This window comes from Callorhinus ursinus, unplaced genomic scaffold (genome assembly GCF_003265705.2).
Source record: "Callorhinus ursinus isolate GAN/ISIS: 27379988/994484 unplaced genomic scaffold, GSC_fseal_2.0 scaffold4, whole genome shotgun sequence".
Taxonomy (NCBI): Eukaryota; Metazoa; Chordata; class Mammalia; order Carnivora; family Otariidae; genus Callorhinus; species Callorhinus ursinus.
In genome coordinates this window covers 150,537,287-150,558,102 of record NW_027397066.1, presented here as the reverse complement: position 1 = coordinate 150,558,102, position 20,816 = coordinate 150,537,287, and the positions used below count along the sequence as shown (strand labels likewise).

Sequence of the window (20,816 nt, the reverse complement as noted above, 5' to 3'; positions counted from 1 at the left end):
CCCCCAAGTCCCCTCCCCTATCCAGACCAGCAGCAATGCCAGTGGGTTGCTCCACTCAGCCACAGCCCTCCCTGCAAGCTCAGGATCTCTGACGTCATCACAAGTTCTGGGGAAAACAACAACAACAACAACAACAACAAAAGTAACTCTTCATGCTTTGATGTAGTGTATTAGAAAGGGCAGTGCCCCAGTGCCTGGGTCAGCATTCTGGTCCCTTGGCTTTGAGCTAATGTCTTCACTTCTCTGGAAGGGGCATCGCCTCTTCCACTGTGAAGTGGGTATAATCTCTAAGGTTTCCTGAGAGGCTAAGAAGTCTGTAAGATTTTAGAGTTCAAGTGCACTAGAGAAAGACCCATAATGAGGATCATGTCGTATGAGAAAATGTTGAAGAAATGGGCCTTCTAAGGGCCTGTAAAACAGAAAATTCGACGTATTGTATAGCATCATAGATTCTTAATGTTGGAAGAGACCTTTCTTAGAGCCGTTTTCCAAAATCCTGATGTGCTTGAGAATCGCTTGGGGATCTTTTAAAATGCGTACTGTGATTCAGTAGATGGGGTGGGGACTGCTTTGTACCAAGCTTTGACAGCACATTGGGATCACTTGGGCTTTAAGCTAATACTTAAGGCTGGGCTCCTCCCCCTCCAAACCCCGCCAAACGAGATTCTGATTCATTCGGCCCTGAAACTCCCAAGTGAGTCTAACAGGCCGCGAAGTCTGAGAACCCCGGCCTTAGACCCGCGCTTCTCCAACTTCAGCGCGCATGAGCATCACCTGGAGGGCTTGTTAAGACACAGCTCGCGGGGCCCCGCCCCCAGAGAGCCTGACTCAGCAGGTCCGGGATGCTCGGGCCCCAGATTTTCACGTCTAACTGGTTCTCAGGTGATGCTGACTCTGCTGGTCGTGGCCTTGGGGGTTATCTCATTTGATGCTAATGTTTCCCATGTGGGAAGCCAAGAAGAAATGACTCTACCAGATCTCCTGACTCGGGGTCCCGGGCGATTTCCTCAGCCAACCCTTCCAACTTCCTCTCCTGCGTCCCCAGGTCCCCGCGGAGCCCCTCAACGCCAGCCCGAGCCGGTTCTCGGGGGGCTACAGAGGGGCCGCTTTCCGAGTAAGGGAAGGCCCTTGCGGAGCGGCGCGCACCTGGACGCGGCCCACGCGAAGACGCGGAGGCTGGCCCCGCCACTGCGGGAGACGCTGCGCTCGCGGGACTCTCACGCGCCCCTGGCCGTTCCTTAACTCTCCACTTTGTCGGTCAGAGGAGGAGGCCTAGACCTGCGGGGAAAGGGTTGCCGAGGCAACCGGGGCCCTCCCTCCCCGGACCCCTCCCGCACCCGGCCCCCTAGTGACCCGGAGCCTCCGGCAGGGCCCCGGCCGAAGGAAGGGATTGGTGCGCGGAGGGGCGGGTTCGGGTGCAGAGAGGATAAAGGCGCCGCTCACCGGGCGCTGGGGCTCAGGTATCCACTGGCGGCGCTGGGATCCCGGGCCGCCTGCTGCTCCAGCGTTCCCGCGCCGTAGCGCAGCATGTGTGCGCGCCTCAGTCGGAAGGTCAGTGCGAAGCCGGCGGGACGTTACCCCGGCTGCTGTCCCCGGGAGCACATCCCCCTTTCGGAGCGGAGGCCGATGTCGCGGGCCCCCCTGACCCCGGCTGGCCCGATCGGTGTGGTCCCGGCGTGAGCGCCGTCTCCAGCGGTCGCCGCAGAGCTGGGGAGGCTGGGGGCGCGGGGCCGGGAGCGCTGCTGGGGTCGACAGGGCGCGACACCCGGCCCCTTCCACTTTGCTGGGACACCCTCCGCCAAGGAATAAGGAGAGGCGCGGCCGTTCTCATAAAACTGGTTTATCCAGTCATCTCCCGGGGAGGATGGGATCCCCACACCCTTTCCACCGAGAGCCGGCCTGACGCCCGGCGTCTTCTTGGGTTCCCTCTCCCGGGCGTCCTCCTCCCGCTCTGCAGAGCCAGACCTCTGCGACCCTCTGTACCTCCAGCTTAGAGCTCTGGAGTTTTTTCTAGACTGTTTCTAAGTCCGGACTTTACCAGCTCGTTGGTGGAGTCTTCACACTGAGCAGTTTGCTAAGTGCTCTTCATAGATTGCTCTATTCAATTTTCTCAACAATCTAGTGTGGCGGTCCTATCATTGTCCCCTAAGATTGAAACTTGAGGTTTGGTAAAGGAGTGTACGCAGGCTCACGCGGCGAGAGAGTGGCGGCGTCCCGAACCCCTCGGCTGGTCGGGTGCCCTCATGGGAGAGGCCGGGAGGAACCGCTCTGGAAGGGGGTGTGGGGACGGGCCCATCAGCGCGACCACCGGGATGCTTCCGGTTTGTCTTCTTGGGTACCTGATCACATCTTTTGGGGGAGAAGTGTGGGGGTTGTGGAAGGAGGATTTGAGACTCAACGAATCGGATTTCCTATCCCCTCTTGGTGATTTATTCGCCTGACCTTGGGCAGGTCAGTTCACCCCGCAAAGTGGAGAAAAGATCTCAGCTTCAGGGGTACGGTGAGGGTTAAGTAAGAGTTCAGGAAAGCAGGCGTTTCATCCGTGCTCTGATTTAGGAGGTGCCTGAGTTTTCCTTGGGTCAGTTCTGTTAAGAGTACACATTTATTATTATTTAATGGACCGGAAGATGTAAAGGAGAGACTGCTTGCAAATGTGTTTTATAAGCCTTATAGGTCCTTAAAACCGGACTAAGAGGTGGGAGAACCCGCCGGGGCAGGGGTGGTACTGGAATGAAGGTGGGCGTGGTCGGCAGCTAAGTGCCGGAGGGTTTGACGCAAGGAAATCGTCAACTAGGCAAATGGCAACTCTTGTGAAATAAGTTTCAGAGTGCAGGGTAGGAAGCCCCACTTTGAGGGTAGGGAGTGAAGGTTGGGAGCAACCGACCACTCCTGAGACCCCTGAGACTGGGAGAAAAGATGAACAAGAATAGGTTTCAGCAGGTTTATAAGGGTGGGGGGAGAACAGGTTGGGGAGTTAAGTGGGACAAGGGCTTGGGATTTTGAATGAGCCTGGGGTTTAGTAGGCATCAACTGAACTGTTAGGTCTCTGGAGGCAGTATTGGTCTCTATTGGGTGAATTTTCTAGCTCCTCAGCAATATATGTATGTGCAGACCATTCGCGGGGGCTGGAGACTTTAAAAAAAAAAAGAATTTTAAATGTTTTATTTTAAATTGTAGTTGCAATCACATAATGTAAAATTTCCATGTTCACCACTTTTAAGTGTACCCTTCAGTAGTGTTAAGTATGTTCATGTTACTGTGCAATAGATCTGTAGATCTGTAGAACTGAAGCTTTATGTCAATGAATGAAACACTAATATTCCTTCCTTCCTTATCCCCCACCTCTTGGCAACTACCCTTCTACTTCCTTTTTCTATGATTTTCATTACTTTAGATACCTTGTATAATTCATAAGAGTGGAGTCATATGGTGTTCGGCCTTTGGTTACTGGCTTATTTGACTTGGCATAATGTTCTGGAGGCTTATCCATGTTGTAGCCTGTAGCAGGATCTCCTTCAAGGTTGAATAATATACTGTTGTATGTATATACCACATTTTTTTAGCCATTTATCTGTCAGTGGCTGGAAACTTTTACTTTCATGCTTTAGTGCCGGAGATATTACTTATTTACTATCTTCGTGACGAAGAATAAATAGAGCTGGAATTTGGGGAGATAACAAGACAGTGAGAACATTAAGGGAAATTGATGGTGCACCCTCAAGGAAAGGCCTATTTTGTTGGTCTTAAATATTTCAAATTGGAGTTTCTTTTAATATTCCTGAAACAGAATTATCTATCTTCAGAGCAATCACAGCTGAAATAAGTTTCCCCTGAGAAAACAAAGTAACTTTTTTCTGCGAACAGAGGCATTCTATTTTTTTTTTAAGATTTTATTTATTTATTTGACAGAGAGAGACAGAGCAGGAACACAAGCAGGGGGAGTGGGAGAGGGAGAAGCAGGCTTCCCGCTGAGCAGGGAGCCCGATGTGGGACTCTATCCCAGGACCCTGGGATCGTGACCTGAGCCAAAGGCAGACGCTTAACGACTGAGCCACCCAGGCGCCCGGCATTCTATTTTTTAATTTTATTTATTTATTTTTTGTGTGTGGTGTAGACAAACCCTTGATATTTCCTGTTTTCTCCTTCTGGTCTGTCTGTTCCACACCGTGTGTGGTGAGTACTGACATGTATCACATACTGCTGGGAATTGCTCATTAGAGCTCACAACTTCATGAGAGAGACAGCCATTTTGTCTCCTGGCACCTAAGAGCAAGTGTCCAAAACCAAACTCTTGTCTTCTCATCTGACCTGCTTCCCCAGGGAGCCCATTCTTAACAGCAGCACACATTAAAGACCTCAGTATTCTCCTTGATTCCTTATCTAGCCCCATCATATCCATACAATGACCAAATCCACTTGAGCTCTGAGTCTTCCTCTCCATCAGCCTCACCCTCTTCACGATGTCACTGCTGTCTCAGAGTTCTGTGGTTCACGCAGAGAGGGTAAATGCCAGGAGATGGGAGAATTGGTATAATAACCACCCTGGAGAGGCCTGGGTCGGAGGAGGCACTCCATTATTTCTGGAGTCTGTTGACCTGTTTCTTTTTCATCCCTTTGCACTTAAAGTAAACAAGGTGCTTGGGAGAGGAAGTCTGTGGACTATAATCTTTAAAGAGGGACTGAGAATCTTTGATGATTTCCCTATATATAAATTTAATAACTAGGTTGGCAAAGCAAATTTTACTTTAGAACAGCTCTTCTCAAAGTATGATCTGGGGAATCCTGGGCTTCCCTGAGACATTTTGTAGGGTCCATGAGGTCAAACTATTTTAAAAATAAGACTAAGATGTCATTTGCCTTTTTCATTCTTTCTCTTATAAGTGTACAGTGGCTTTTTCCAGGGTCTCCGTGACTCGGGATGAACTTTTCCTCTGATGGTTAATGAAATGTGTGCTCGTGTATTCTAGCAGCTTGTGTTTCTAGAACCTTCTAAGGGTAAGCTTGGAGTATAAATATGTGTTTTCAGAGATGAATTCAATTCTTAGTACTTCTATTGCACACTTACTAGCTATCTTTAGTTATACCTGTTATTTCTGTGACTCCGTTTCCTTTTATAAGTCATCACTTTGAAATCCCTAAGTTTTCCTTGTGCCTATATGGAAAAAACAACAACAAAAAGTAAGTTATACTTCGTAGTCTTGATTAGAAAACTTTTCTAAATTTTTAAATGATATAAAATTATTCTAAAATGAAAGGATATTTATATATTTTTATATTTAAGGATAGATTGTTGGCTAAACGGGGATACTAGAAAACTTGATTCATCTACTCAGAGCTATACCATCCATGTCTATAAATGCTGAAAAAAATGAAATGATCTATCGAAGTTCCCTCAATAATGGAAGGGAGGAATTTACTCCAGAGAAGTGGACAGAACTAAATAAAACCTAAAAATGTGACAGATTTCATCAGTTTTACAGTGGCTAGAAATTTACATTATGTGTCTTATGCTGTAGAACCTTTTTGAATAATATTACGGTGCCAGTAGCATTCTGAGATCAACCATTCAGAGTCCTCTAAAGAAAAATGAATTGAATGACTTAAATGTAGATATAATGAGCTCTTAAAAAGCCAAAAATGATTTGTTACAGCTTTCCAAACTAGCAATGAAAAAGCTATTGAAGCATCTAGCAGGATAGATTATCAAATTGCAGTGGCTGGAGAAACACAGTAAAACCTTGTTTGGATGAAAAAGCATTGAAAGAAATCCTAGCACTGTCACTTTCTAATAATAGAGAAAGTTGTCAAATTAAAGATTTAACTGCAAACATAAAGACTAAGTTAGTATCTTTTTTTTTTTTAAGATTTCATTTATTTGTCAGAGAGAGAGAGAGTATGCAGCAGGTAGAGGGAGAAGCAGACTCCCCGCTGAGCAAGGTGCCTGATGTAGGACTTGATTCCAGGACCCTGGGATCATGACCTGAGCTGAAGGCAGATGCTTAACCAACTGAGCCATCCAGGCGTCCCTGTGTTAGTATCTTAACAGAAGTGTATTCTGCCTTACAAATGGAAGAATTTGCATTCATGGCTGGATTTGTCATTTTGTTTGTATTCATCTGGTATCAGCACCAAACCAACCATCAGAGAGTATCTTTTTGGTGAATGCTTGGCAGCGAACGCAAGTAGTGCAAAGTATTTGGTGTAGGATAGCTTTTTTGAAAATTTTGCCAGACTTACTTAAAAATGCCTTTTATATGACAGTAAAAATGTTAAGTTTTATTAAATCTTGACCCTTGAGGACCTATCTTTTTAGTATGCCATGTATTAAAGGGATGCACTTGTTCTGTGTTGAGGTGTGATGGCTCTCCTGAGGTAAAGCACTTGTATGATTGAATGGTGAGCTGAACTGGCCACTTTTTTTTTTTTTCATAAAAAATCATTTTTGCTTCAAGGAATGACTGAAAAACTAGGGTTATTTATACTTGGATGATTGGAATACATTTTCTAAAAAATTGAACCAAGTGAGTTTGTCATTTCAAGGAAAGAACAAATGGCATTGTTGCCAATTAACTTGTCCCTGCCACTGTGAGTTTGATAGCTTCTTAGTATTTAGAAACTTCCCAAAGAGATCAGTATGACCTTTTGATATTCTCTAGTGAGGTGTGTTAACATCTGGAAGCCCTGCATAACTTGCTGAACCAACATTTTCCAAAAGACCAGTGCATGAAGTTACAAAATCATTCAGGGGTAAAAGATACATTCAAAGCACTAGATAGACCAGTGGCTTTTAAGGTACAGAATCCAAAAGGTTCACTGATGATGGCTTCAGATTCTACCTTGCAACTAACCTTTAAGAAACTACCATGTGGGGCACTTGGGTGGCTCAATCAGTTAAGCATCTGCCTTTGGCTCAGGTCATGGTCCCAGGGTCCTGGGACTGAGTGCTGCATTGAGCTCCCTGCTCAGCAGGGAGTCTGCTTCTTTCTACCCCGCCCCTGAGCGTGATATCTCTCTCTCTCAAAAACAAAACAAAACAAAACAAAAAACTACCACGTGTTGAGTTTTGGATAGTGAAGATGAGTATCCAGAATTACCGGAAAAGACTTTTTTAAAATTTTTTTTAAAGATTTTGTTTATTTATTTAACAGCAAGAGAGACAGCGGAAGAGGGAACACAAGCAGGGGGAGTGGGAGAGGGAGAAGCAAGCTTCCCATGGAGCAGGGAGCCTGATGTGGAGCTCGATCCCAGGACCCTGGGACCATGACCTGAGCCGAAGGCAGACGCTTAACCAACTGAGCCACCCAGGCGCCCCTGAAAAGACTTTTAAAATACTGCTCCCTTTCCCCACTATTTCACTGAGTCTGGATTTTTTCTACATTCTTCAATTTAAGTAACAGATTGGGTACAACACAGATGTGAGAATCCAGCTGTTTGCCTTTAAGGCAGACAACAAAGATGTACAAACAGCACTCTTCTCATTTTTTAAAAAATAGTTATTTTCATAAAAATGTTTATTGGCTTTAAATGAATTAGTATATTAAACATTTCTCAGTTTTGCTTTCTAACACAACAAACGTTCAACGTAAACCACATACAAAGAAGCTCTTTGTAGTCCTCAATATTTAAGAATGGGAAGGAGTCCTGGGACCAGAAGACTTGAGAACTGCTGCCTTAAGACCATTCCATTGAACTTGGTGGTAGCAAGGTGATAATCTTGACTTGGAAAAGCTATTTGCTACAGATGGTTGGCAGTTCTTTTGTTGTTGTTTTTAATGTCCATGCCTTGTTAATCAGAGCAATCCTATGATGAGGACAGTAGTGCTGCTTGGTAGTGAAGAGCTGCTTCACTCACTGACCTGGGTGTATAGTGAGAGAGTGAGCATCAAATGTTAGTTATTAATAGTAGTGAAATAAGAAGAACCAACTCAATTAAGAATTGTCCACATTGTTAACCTAAAATGCTTTATATTCATTTAAGAATGTGAGTCTCGGGGTGCCTGGGTGGCTTAGGCAGTTGAGTGTGAGACTCTTGATTTTGGCTCAGGTCACGATCTCAGGTCGTGGGATCCAGCCCCTCATCCGTCTCTGCTCAGAGCATGGAGCCTGCTTGGGATTCTCTCTCTCCCTCTTCCCCCTCACCACTCTCTCTCTAAAACAAAACCAAAACAAGCAATGGGAACTGTAACGAGGTCTCTCTGGACAGAACCTCACAGAAGCAGAGTTACGGGACACGATCAATGGAGTGAACGCTGATGGTCACCGCCCAGTTGACGGCCCGGAATTTCTGACAACGATGGCAAGAGAAATGAAAGGCACAGTGAGGAGGAAATTGGAGAGCAGTCCGTGTGTGTTTGATCAAGAGGCAACAGCTGTATGAGTGCAGGGCTTCACCGTGTGATGACAAACCTGGGAGAGAAGTGAGCAGATGCTGAGGTTGAAATGGACAGGGAAGAAGATATTTATGGTAATGGGCATGTGAACTATGAAGAGTTTGTACTCACGATGACAGCAGTGTGCAGACATTGTACAGAATGTGTTCAATTTCTTGTACCAAATTATTTATCTGCCTCTTCCTTATAACTTATCTGTAAAAGGTTTCCCCCTGCTGTCCAAAAACACGCACATAGGGTGATTAGGACCTCATTCCTCCGTTTTCTTCCCTTACTGTCATTGTCCTGAAACCTTCCTTGAGAAAATCGATCCAGTCACATTGTGCACGTGGCTTCCTCTGGATAAATCTAAGACCTTCTGCACACCTCGACATAGATGGAGTTGGTCAAATGAGGGAAGATCTGGGTTGTGCCTTTTTTTTTTTTTTAAGCAGTTTTTTTTGGAAGCGTCAGCTTGTAGAAGCTGGAGCCATAACTCTTATGTGGAGTATGGACAGTCAGCAATATGTAGTTCAGAGTTGCACTATTGCAAAATGGGTGTATGATCCACATACTCACATATTATTTTTTTTGTACTGCTGGTTCTGTACTAGAAACATTTTCTTTTATTGTTACTTGCTTTTTAAACTGTGTTTAGCCATTTAAAGAAAATTTGCTTATGGCACAATTGTCCTCAGATCCATTCCAAGTTATGCATGTTTTCCAATAAAAAATTACAATTTATTCTATCCCCCCACCCCCCCCAAAAGAGTCAGAATTCTTACCTGGTCTTGGGTGACAACAATGACTGAAAGGATGATTTCTCCAAAGGTCTTCTGAGGGACACTTGGGCCTTTCCTATAATGTGGTCCAGAGTGGGGGCTCCTGGTCCAGTCCTGATCCCCCATAGCAAGCCAGAGATGGTCCAGCAGAAGGCTCTCTTCTGCTTGTTTGGCAAAGTTAGCTGGGATGAAGGGTCCCAAGGCTTTGAAGGGCTGTGTATTAGTGTTCTATCCTCAAGGCATGGAGTTGAATGTGGGAGCAGGCTAAGTTCAGATCTTAAAGGGTCTCATCTGTAGTTGACAAACATAAGATGATTAGATCTGGTGAGCTCGTTGGAAGGGGGTCAATCACCAGAGTCGGCTCTGAAGGTTCATCTGCCATCTCTGTTGGAAATCTTTTTTTTTTAAGATTTTATTTATTTATTTGACAGAGAGAGACACAGCGAGAGAGGGAACACAAGCAGAGGCAGTGGGAGAGGGAGAAGCAGGCTTCCCGCATAGCAGGGAGCCCGGTGCAGGGCTCGATCCCAGGACCCTGGGATGATGACCCTAGCCAAAGGCAGATACTGAGCAACTGAGCCACCCAGGCGCCCCACTCTGTTGGAAATCTTACTGTGGAAGCCACAGGGCCGTGTGCAGAGTGCAGGAGGCCTGACTTCAGAGCAGGGGAAGCTGCAGAGCTTGATGTGTGGCTCTGATTTACTCTTGGGACACGCTTGCTGGGGGGTGAGGGTGGGGTGAAAGGCCTGCATGTACCTCCAGTCACAAGCCTTGTGTGATTGGACCGTCTTGACCTCTTAAGGCCAGAACTGATTTCATGGTCAGTGAGCAATAAAACTGGTGAGGAAGAGGAGGAAGACTAAAATGTTTGTGATCTGGAGGGAAAGGAGAACCAGATGATCCTTTCGAAAGGAGAGGGCAGTAAAACAAAGTAGTCACAGCTTACCGAATACCACTGAGGGCCTTTTTATCCTAACCATCTGCTTTTCTGGTCTGCTTCATTCTAAGGATAACGACTGAGTACACAAGATTTACAGGGCACTAGGTTATTTAATCTGGGATCTGTGTGTGCCTTCCGATGGTGCGTGGACAGACGGCTAGCAGCTGTGAGGATTTGAAGGCTTCGCTAGGATGCACTGACTTGATGTTTCCAGCTCTATGCATGGTCCCCTCCACCGTGATCATTAGATGCAGTCAATGTCAGCATTGTGTGGTGTCAGTTCTAAATCTCTGCCCGGCTTTTGTCTGCCTGCCGGATTTGATCCCCTTTTCACAGAGCCCAGCTCGCGGTAGGCTCTTGACGGGCTTCCTGTCGGCCCACTCAGCAGTCTCCTTAGTTCGGTTTGGGAGTCCAGTTCTCTTTTTGCCTGTGAGCTGACGATCTTAGCGAGTTTGTGTTTGGAGGTGTCGGGAGCATAAAAGGTTGTGTAATGAACTCTGCTCCTTTTTTATGGCAGGGTACTTGCGGAGAAATGCCGGTTGCTAGGCTGCTGTGGCAGGTCGCGGGCCAGATGCTGGGGAGCCCAGCCTGTGGCTGCTGGATAGCTACCCCGCCACTCCGGTTTCTGGGCACCTCCCCTCGGCAGATTCCAGCAGACGCCAACTTCCACTCTGCCCTTTTCTCTGAAACAGACCAGCCACGCGTCCTAATTACAGGTTGGGTTTTTGTTTTTGTTTTTGTTTTCTTTTTCTTTTTCCACATTTGCAACTTGATTCTTCATCATCGTCATCTTTTTTTTTTTTTTCTATGCTGTTTCTGGATGGTTTTGGAACGGCTACCATGCCACCAGCAAACATATATTCAGAAATGACCTTTTCCACGATTGGCTTCCTCCAGAATATGGCAAGCCTGAAATCCTCATTGTGTCACTGTTGCCAGTGCTTTGTTTGCATGTTGTAATTTTTTGTTGTCTGAAGGTTGGATATAGGAAACAGGGCGGGGTGGGGGTTGTGAAGGAAGCTGCCGAGGAGCTGCAATCGCCTGGAGGTGAGGACTCATGGGAGCGATTGTGCAGGGACTAGGGCAGTGCATCAGTTCCATCTTTTCTTGGCCGAACTCCTCAACCCAAACTGCACACCATCCATGCCCAGCAGCTGTTGCACGTTTGTGTGTGGGAGACAGAGGAGATACGTTAGGGCCTGCCCGAGGAACCTGTCCCCACCGTCTTAGAATGTCGTTGATCTCAGTGTCCCCAGACTTGCCCCCTGTGCTCCTTACCTCCTGTCCACCCAGCCCCTGAGGCTGTACCCTCCTCGCTCTGAGCCTCTCCGGGCACTCCCAAGTCCTTCCAGCCAACCCAAGCCCACCTCTGATGTGATGGACACACTTTATTTCCTTCTTCCCACCAGATTGTCTTCCCCTTGGCTTCTTATGTGCCTCGCAGTGTGTGTGTGTGTGTGTGTGTGTGTGTGTGTGTGTGTGTTTGACTGCCTCCTCGTCTCTGACTGGAAATGGACTTGAGGTGGAGTCATTTCCCCTCGCACCGTTCCTCCCTGGTTCACCCCACTTGTCTGGAGGTGGTTTACTCCCTCCTGCCTCCACCAACAGAGCATCTTCTAGGACCCAGTGGTAGTGTCAGTGGGCCCGGTTCTAGTCCCATGGTAACAAGCGCTTACAGGAAATCCCACTTTCTGGATCTCCCACCTCATTTACTTCTCCCAGATGAAATTGGCAGTTGCATTCCCCCAGCTGTACTCACAGCCCCCAGCTTACCCACTTGAATCAGTGGCATTTTTTAAAAATTTACTTATTTGTCAGAGCGAGATCATGCAAGCAGGGGAAGGGACAGACGGAGAGGGAGAAGCAGACTCCCCGCTGAGCCGGAAGCCCCGGCCTTGATCCCAGGACCCCAGAATCATCACCTGAGCCAAAGGCAGACACTTAACCGACTGAGCCACCTGGACGTCCCTCTTCTCAGCGGCATTTTTTTTTTTAATTTTTTATTGTTATGTTAATCACCATACATTACATCATTAGTTTTTGATGTACTGTTCCATGATTCATTGTTTGTGCATAACACCCAGTGCTCCATGCAGAACGTGCCCTCCTCAATACCCATCACCAGGCTAACCCATTCCCCCACCCCCCTACCCTCTAGAACCCTCAGTTTGTTTTTCAGAGTTCGTCATCTCTCATGGTTCGTCTCCCCCTCTCAGCGGCATTTTTAAGCCTCTAAATTAGGAATCTCTAATCCTCGTTTTTAATTTTCTTCATGGCTCCTTGTTGATTCAGTCGTCTGCCCTTTTCTCAGCTGACTTCCTGGTTTGACCCCTCTTTCCCTCTCGCACCCCAGCCCAGTTTTAATGGGTAATGGGCTTCTGGATAATCCTACCAGAGGCTAGTCTCAGACTGTTCTATTTGGCTTTGACTGTTCCGGCACCTGTTGCATTCAAGCTTCAAATAATGAGGGCAGGTCTGAGAGGGAATTCCTGGCTCAAGGAGCTAGGAGGTTCTCCAACTTTCTTGTGATTTTTCCTCCTCCTGCACCCTTGCTTCCTGTCAGCCACTGCATGCTAGAAAGAGTTTTGTCTCTGCAGCTAATATTACCTGCATTGATCTCTGTCCTAGCTTGGAGGACGTAACTGAGTTCTTCCAGGTCAGACTGGGGCTTTCCCTCATTAGCTAAGATTGCTATTATATATAGTCTTATTCTGCTACTATGTTCTGGGAATAACTGAATTGGTTAGATTTGGATTAAAGTTCTACTTTTTTCTTCATCTAGGGGGTCTTGGCCAGCTTGGAGTGGGACTTGCTAACCTTTTGAGGTAAGAGCCCAAAAAGCTGAAATTGAAAATCTGAGTTCTTCAGTATGTGTAGTTTGTCTTTGGCAACATGTAATCATTTTATTTTGCTCTTAATATCATAGACTTATAGCAGGTCCATGGGTCATCATCTCCCACACTGGTCCTTTGCCCTATTTAAAAGAGCATCTTCATTGGACCAGTTATATCCTAGATGTACCAACTCACGTGTTTTGATTTTCCCTTCAGGAAACGATTTGGGAAGGACAATGTGATTTTGTCTGACATAAGGAAACCCCCTGATCACATCTTCCACAGCGGTAAGAGATCAAGATGCCTTGCTTTTGTTTTACCTTTGATTTTCAAAATGCAGTTGAGAGGCGGCTCATGCAGTCAGTGTGTGCAACAGCTCATAACCAGGCTTATGATGAAAAGAAAGGCATTATTGAGGCCCAGCTGTGCGATTTTTTTAAAATGTCCTATTTTGGGGTGCCGGATTTCAGCTCAGGTCACGATCTCAGGGTTGTGAGATTGAGCCCCGCGTCTGGCTCCATCCTGGGTGTGGAGTCCACTTGGGATTCTCTCTCTCCCTCTCCTTCTATACCCCACACCCCCATTCACTCTCTCTTAAAAAAAATCTCCTATTTTGTCCCTCATAATTCTGTGAAATGTCTACAGTAATGCTGCTGGTTGTTCAAGAGTTACAAGAACAGGAGAACTCTCTGAACTTGAAGTAAAGTTTGGGAATGATATCTTTGGATGTTATTTGGGATAGGATTTTTGGAATAAAGACTTTGATTCCTGCCTTTCTGAGTTTTTAGTTAACTTCTTCGCTCAGAGGGAAAAGAAAAATCAAGTCCTATAATGAGGAAAAGGAACTTTAAAAATTGAAGAAATTAATCCTATTTCAACATAGACTTGCTTTTTTAAAAAAAGAAAAGATTTATTTATTTTAGTGAGAGGGAGAGAGAGAGAATCCCAACAGAGTCAGACTGCTAAATGCGGAGCCCGACACGGGGCTCGATCTCATGACCCTGAGATCACGACCTGAGGTGAAATCAAGAGTCAGGTGCTGAACCAACGGAGCCATCCTGGCACCCCAACGTAGACTTGCTCTTAAACTGCTGTGCACACACACACACACACTTCAAACTCCCCAAGTTTTCTCCTACCTTAGAAACATGTTTATAACATCTTCTGGTCCATCCTGGTCCCATGTCAGCCTTTGGCTTACCGGTACTTTGCTGTAAGTGGGGGAAGTTGCCCCTGAAACAGACTGACTCTCCCTAGGTCATGCCTGTGGTTCTTCTATACCAAGCTGTATGTTCTTTTAAAAATCCACCTCTGGGGATGCCTGCGTAGGTTAGTCAGTTGGGCATCTGCCTTCGGGTCAGGTCATGGACCCATAGTGCTGGGATCAAGTCCCGCGTCGTGCTTCTCCCTCTGCCTGCCGCTTCCCCTGCTTGTGCTCGCTTGCACTCTCTCTTCTCTCTCTCTCTCTGACAAATAAATAAATAAAATCTTAAAAATAAAAATCCACCTCTATATCCTTTTTAAAATACTTAACTTTTCAGCAGAGTGAAATCACCGTGTGCATGTAGAGGTGGTATTAACAGCGCCAACTCTGGAGCCAGCTGCCTGGTTGTGACCCCCGTTCTCCAACTTTCTCTCCAATCCTGGCTTCTCTGTGCCTGTTTCCTTCCTGGTAAAATATATCTCCCTCAAAGTCTGTAGGAGGGCTAAATATACAGAAAGCCCTTAGGACAATGCCTGGCAAGTGTAAGTCCTTTATAAGCGCTAGCTATTATTACCTGGGGGGTGGTTGGGGTTTGTTCATAAGCAAAATGCTACATAAGGTCCAAGTGGTTTAGTCACCAAGTTGATCCTAATGGAATTCACGAGTCAACAGAGGTGGGGGAGAAGGTCCACTTAGCTTTTTAAACCCCAAACTTGCAAAAAGAAAAAAAAAAAAACCAAACTTGCACATTTGTGGTTTTGCTGTGTTCCTCATAGGCCCGTTTATTTATTCCGACATTCTGGATTACAAAAATCTTCGGGAGATCGTGGTAAACAACCGCATCACCTGGTTGTTTCATTATAGCGCTTTGCTCAGTGCGGTTGGGGAAGCAAACGTATCCTTGGCCAGAGCCGTAAATATCACCGGTAAGTTTCTGGGTCTTGCCCAAAATGGTTGATTTGCCAGTTTTTCCAATTCTTCGGTAGGACATTTTTCAGACAGTGGTTATGTCCGTTTGTTTCAGGATTACATAACATCCTAGATGTTGCAGCAGAGCACAATTTGCGATTGTTTGTGCCTAGCACAATCGGAGCTTTTGGACCTACTTCTCCCCGGAATCCAACTCCCGATCTCTGTGTTCAGAGGCCCAGGACCATCTACGGGGTGTCCAAGGTCCACGCCGAGCTCATGGGAGAAGTAAGCCTTGCTTGGCAAGATGACTCAGCGTTGCCTTTTCTATTCTTTCTGCCTCATACACTTGCTGATTCATCCTTGGAGGGGACATTTCCCTCCACCCCCAGCCCAGCCCCCAGAAGTGCTCCCAGGCTGATTGTGTTTGCTAAGTGGCAGATACGGATAGCTCCGGAAGAACTCCTTAGCCCTTGGCCTTGTGATAACACGCAGCCCTTCCCAGAGGCCCCTCGATGACATTCTCTTCTTCATTTGCTGCTTGTCTTACGGGTTCTGCTCCATGCTGTCAGGCTTCCACTATTGGCAGTAATGGGAGGTGATTTTCAAACTTTGTGTTTATGGAGAACGTCAAATGACTTTTGGTTCTATTTTTTTAAATACTCTTTGTCTTTAAAACTCTATGCTAAGGGACACCTGGGTGGCTCAGTCAGTTAAACGTCTGCCTTCGGCTCAGGTCATGATCCCAGGGTCCTGGGATTGAGTCCCACATCAGGCTCCCTGCTCCTTGGGAGCCTGCTTCTCCCTCTGCCCCTCCCCCTGCTCATGCTCTCTCTCCCTCTCATTTTCTCTCTCTCTCTCTCAAATAAATAAAGTAAAAAATCTTAAAAAAAATAAACAACTCTACGGCAAATGTGAGTTGGTGTCTGCTCCTTTACCTGACATATCAGCATTGCCCTCCTCCTGTGCGGTCCTCCCCAGGGCTCTGTGCAATGCCACACTGCAGGAACACGCTTCTGGAGGCTTGTGCGCTCCTGGAGGATTGCTTGGGGTCTTCCAAAGAAAGGTTGGAAACCAGCACAGGCTAATTTATTATTGACCGTGTTGGTATGTCACCGGAGTGATTTTTTGAAGATAAAAACTTAAGGGCTATTTATTAAAGTGAGTGGCTCTTAGAAATTCTACAGTCTCGTTTCCTTTAGGAATATTTTAATAGAACTGCATGGAAAGATATTCCTCTCTGCCCCCCCCCCCCCCCCCAAAAAGAGCTGTTCTTTGCATTGCTCTGTCCGGTTTAAAGGATGTGTTTTAAAGTCATTTTTCTCTTTCACGTAGTATTATCATCACCGGTACGGGTTAGATTTCCGGTGCTTGAGATATCCTGGAATCATTTCAGCAGACTCACAGCCTGGAGGAGGAACAACTGGTAAGTGCTGTTCTCTGTCTCTGCCCTACGGAAGACGGGCTTGCTCAGTGCCCTGAAGAGTGGCAAGGGACCAGCAGTCTATTCAGCTGTGTACTGACCCAAGTTTTGGCACCCCCTCTGGCAAGTGCATCTGAGAAGCTCATGGAATCCCATTGGCTTGAACTTGTGAAGGGCAGCTCATGCTGGTGTTGCAAATCCAGGTCGGGACTGGCCATCCTCAGTGCTGGAATCAGATAATATTCAAGAACAAGTTTGTCATCCGCAATGTAGGAAGACACCAAATGGGAAATAGCCTCTTTCTTTAAATCCAGCCTTTGTTTCTTAATGCAGAGAGCTCTGTGAAAATGGACTATATGTATGCATTGCATGTTTTTAAGGGAGCATGAGTGGTGGTGGTGGTGGTGGTATTATTATTAATTTGGACTCAAGCGTGCATTATATTCAATAACTCCCATATTAGAAATCCTTCCCATATGAGGGGTCCTGAGATACAATATAAAAGCTAAGTCTTGACAAAATCTGAGAGATATTAAATTTTTTTAAATGTTATTTATTTACTTATTTATTAGAGAGAGAGAGCACAAGCAGGGGGAGCGGCAGGCAGAGGGAGAAGCAGGCTCTGCTGAGCAAGGAGCCCGATGCAGGGCTCGATCCCAGGACCCTGGGATCATGACCTGAGCCAAAGGTAGACATGCTTAACTGACTGAGCCACCCAGGCACCCCCAAATCTGAGGGATTTTAAAGGAGATTTTTGTTTGGGTTACTTTTTAAAAAGCTTTTTGCCTTAATACAAGGCCTCTTCAAGTATGCACTTGGAATCCCTCAGGATCCTTCGTTTTTTTCAAGGGGTCCAAGAGGTCAAAACTCTTTCCATATCAGGATTAAGATATTACTTGCTTTCTTTTCACTCTCCTTACGAATGCACTGTGGAGTTTTCCAGAGGCCGTGTGATGTATGGCAGTGCAGTGGGCTGAACACACCAGCACACAGGAGACTCCAGCTGTCTGCTACTAAGCCAGGCAGACGAGAGATGGTCAAAACGTAAAACACGCCGTTCTTCTCACTAAATGTTCCTTGGCTTGAAAAATACGTTCTTCATATACAATATCATACACATGACTGTGTGATGGGTTTATTATGATCATTTTAAGATGTAGTAGTAGTTTTTTAAATGCTCTGTTAATTTCTGGTCTAGTAGATATTGATGTAACCCACACTCCTAAGACCTCCTTGGAGGTCCTCGGTGGTGTTGAGGAGCATAAAGAGGTTTGGAGCCTAAGGCGTTTGAGAACCACTACCCTAACACAAGAGGCTCATTCATCGTTTTGTTATAAGATGACCCACAGACAGGATTCTCTTTCAGACTATGCGGTCCAGATCTTCCACAACGCCCTGAAGAATGGCAAATTTGAGTGCAACCTGAAACCCAGCACGAGGCTCCCAATGATGTATATTGATGACTGCCTCAGGGCCACCCTGGAAGTCATGGAGGCCCTGCCAGAGTCCCTCTCCATGAGGACCTACAACATCAATGCCATGAGCTTCACCCCTGAGGACCTGGCCCAGGAGGTTCTCAAGCATGTACCAGAATTCCAGATCACGTACAACGTGGATTCTGTTAGACAGGCCATAGGTGGGTACATCATTGCAAACCCCCCTCAAAACCCAAGTGAAGCTCCAGTCTATACTGTGAGTTCCATGAGGACACAAAGCATGGCAGATAAGGAGGGTCTGGACACATTCTGGAGAAAGAGTTGTTGAGCCAACAGATGCTGCAGTTTGGGGCACTGCTATCTAAAGGGGGTAGAGGGACGCCTGGGTGGCTCAGTCGTTAGGCATCTGCCTTGGGCTCAGGTCATGATCCCAGGGTCCTGGGATCAAACCCCACATCGGGCTCCCTGCTCCACGGAGGCCTGCTTCTCCCTCTCCCACTCCCGCTGCTTGTGTTCCCTCTCTTGCTGTGTCTCTGTCAAGTAAATAAATAAAATCTTAGAAAGAAAAAGATAAACAAATGCTTTTAAAAAAAATAAAGGGGGTGGAATCGTTCTATTCCAAATAAATAGCTTGTCAGCATTTTACCGTTTTATCGTTGAAACATAAAACCAGCCAACAGCGTAAGAAAACGTCCCTGGGTTTTCTGATGCCACTGTGGCCTTGAGTACTGTCGGAGTAGAAGAGTCCTGCCCTACAACTCTGTGGGATATTTTAATAGTGCGTCACAATTCCCAGGGCCTGACCATGGATGTGTAATAGAATCTTCTAATCTGGGAGGGTGGCTACGTGTGCACATAATGGCCACTCCGGTCTGCTCAGAGGAGGAATTTCAGACAGTGAATTTCTTTTGTGGTATCTTGGATGATAGACCGGTATATAAAGTGTTCTGGACCTTTTTGCAAATCTAGAGCCTGAGTAACTTAAGCTTCTATTCCGTGCCTTTTCCTAGCGGATAGTTGGCCGATGAACTTTGATGACAGCAATGCTCGGAAGGACTGGGGGTGGAAACACGACTTTGATCTTCCAGAGTTGGTGACGACGATGTTGAACTTCCATGGTTCTGATACTAGAGTTGCCCAGGCTAACTGAGGGAATCGGAAGGGAGAGCTCATGTGTCCTGGACCGCTGTCAAGGGAAAAGCGTAACGACCCTGAGGAACCTCAATTATCTGGAATGGAAGGATGAATTGGATGAAATTTTGGCAGCTCATACTGAACTGCCAGGTTGGAGAATCATGTTGGCTTTTGCATTTTCAAAATGCTGTAGGTTTGGTGGTAGGACTTCTAAACCTTTGCTGTTTGCCTAAACTTGCCCAAACACACATATCACAGAATGAAGACTTCAGTCAGAAAAGTTGCCATTTCCTTAATTCAGATGAATTAACCATTTTGGGGAAGGTGGACGTATGTGATGTTTGTTGTGAATTAAATTTAATTTAAATATCACTCGTAAGACTCCATTATTCTCTTGCCTAGAGACCAAAGATTACATTTTAAAGACTATCAAAGATTATCTCCTAATTTAAACACTATCCCATCAGGACATAAATGTTTGCTATATAATCCCATGTTCATAATGTTCAAGAAATCTTAACACTCCCTCAAAAATTATCACCTCTAATTTACTTTTCTGTAAAAAGATGTATCTGTAGGAAATGAAGAATATCAAAGATGATATAACTAGTAATGGGGAGCACCTCCAATTTTGATTAACTTCCTGAGTATTGATTATCAGGACTGTCATTCTCTTACCTGGCCATGTCAGTCTCCCGGTGTAAATATACAGGTCTCTGGGCTCCTCCCTTTCAGGTTGACTCAACAAATGGGGATGAGAATCTCCAAGTGCCACCTGGTTATTCTGTTCCTCCTACGGCCCACAGGACCAGGTCCACACAGTTTTCTAAAGAGAACTTTTCTTGTGACAGCCTTCTTTTTATATACTCTTAGATTGAGCTTTCAGGAGAGCTGCTCTAAACCCTTCTGGAGCAATTCCTATATAAATATATACGGATTTACTTTCTTCTAGCCACCTCCGGATACCTGTGAAATCATCAGAGAGTAGAACTGCTCACGAGCATATTGGACAAAGCTGTCATGGACTAATTCCATTTAAGCAGGCTTTTACATACTTGGAATTAATATTTTATATCTTACTGGAGAACTCCTTTCAACTTTACCAGACAGATTTTTTATCACTCGTTCATACATAAAAGGAGAAATAGTGAAATGAATATTTGGTGTACCTAAGATTTCGGGTCTGACTTTTCTGAATCACTGTTGACTTGAATGTCTCCTTTTTTATCCCCAGTGTTATTCTCTGTGCCAATAAGAGGGCACTTCTTTTTTTTTTTTTTTAAAGATTTTATTTATTTATTCATGAGAGACAGAGAGAGAGAGAGAGAGAAGCAGAGGGAGAAGCAGGCTCCCCGCCAAGCAGGGAGCCCGATGCGGGGCTTGATCCCAGGACCCTGGGATCATGACCCGAGCTGAAGGCAGACGCTTAACCATCTGAGCCACCCAGGCGCCCCCGAGAGGGCACTTCTTAAAAGAATTCATAAACACCAAAAATTGTCGGTGCTGTAAATCAGCTTTATAATATCAAGTTAGTGTCCTTGTGACGCTTCTTCAGGGTTGTAGCTACGTGTATCTGATTCACCTACAACTGGCACCCAAGAGCTTGAAAGCTGGCACCCATCCTGCAGGTTTCTCTGCCGAGCTTTTCAAGGTGCCTGTGGAGGCCATGCCAACACTATGAAAATTGCCACCCGCTCAACAGCAGTTATAAGATACAGCCCGGGGCGCCTGGGTGGCTCAGTCGTTAAGCATCTGCCTTCGGCTTAGAATGATCCCAGGGTCCTG

General features: G+C 45.9%; 1 protein-coding gene across 1 annotated transcript; it reads left to right on the top strand.

Moving 5' to 3' along the window:
• The first annotated feature begins 1,276 nt into the window (after window positions 1-1,276).
• On the top strand, window positions 1,277-19,397 carry LOC112825858 (L-threonine 3-dehydrogenase, mitochondrial). Its single transcript, XM_025873959.2, has 9 exons — window positions 1,277-1,551; window positions 10,609-10,807; window positions 12,874-12,916; window positions 13,142-13,212; window positions 14,906-15,055; window positions 15,154-15,326; window positions 16,374-16,464; window positions 17,828-18,097; window positions 18,908-19,397. Exons 1-9 carry the CDS (start codon window positions 1,528-1,530, stop codon window positions 19,045-19,047), a joined length of 1,161 nt encoding a protein of 386 aa, XP_025729744.2. The 5' UTR covers window positions 1,277-1,527; the 3' UTR covers window positions 19,048-19,397.
• The last annotated feature ends 1,419 nt before the right edge of the window (window positions 19,398-20,816 follow it).

What these genes read in the sequence shown, in the direction of transcription:
- LOC112825858 (XM_025873959.2), top strand. Translation starts at nt 1,528, where the DNA reads ATGTGTGCGCGCCTCAGTCGGAAG. An exon ending in CAGAGCCGTAAATATCACCG is followed by an intron (nt 15,056 to 15,153) that starts GTAAGTTTCTGG and finishes CGTTTGTTTCAG; the next exon opens with GATTACATAACATCCTAGAT. An exon ending in TTCTGTTAGACAGGCCATAG is followed by an intron (nt 18,098 to 18,907) that starts GTGGGTACATCA and finishes GCCTTTTCCTAG; the next exon opens with CGGATAGTTGGCCGATGAAC.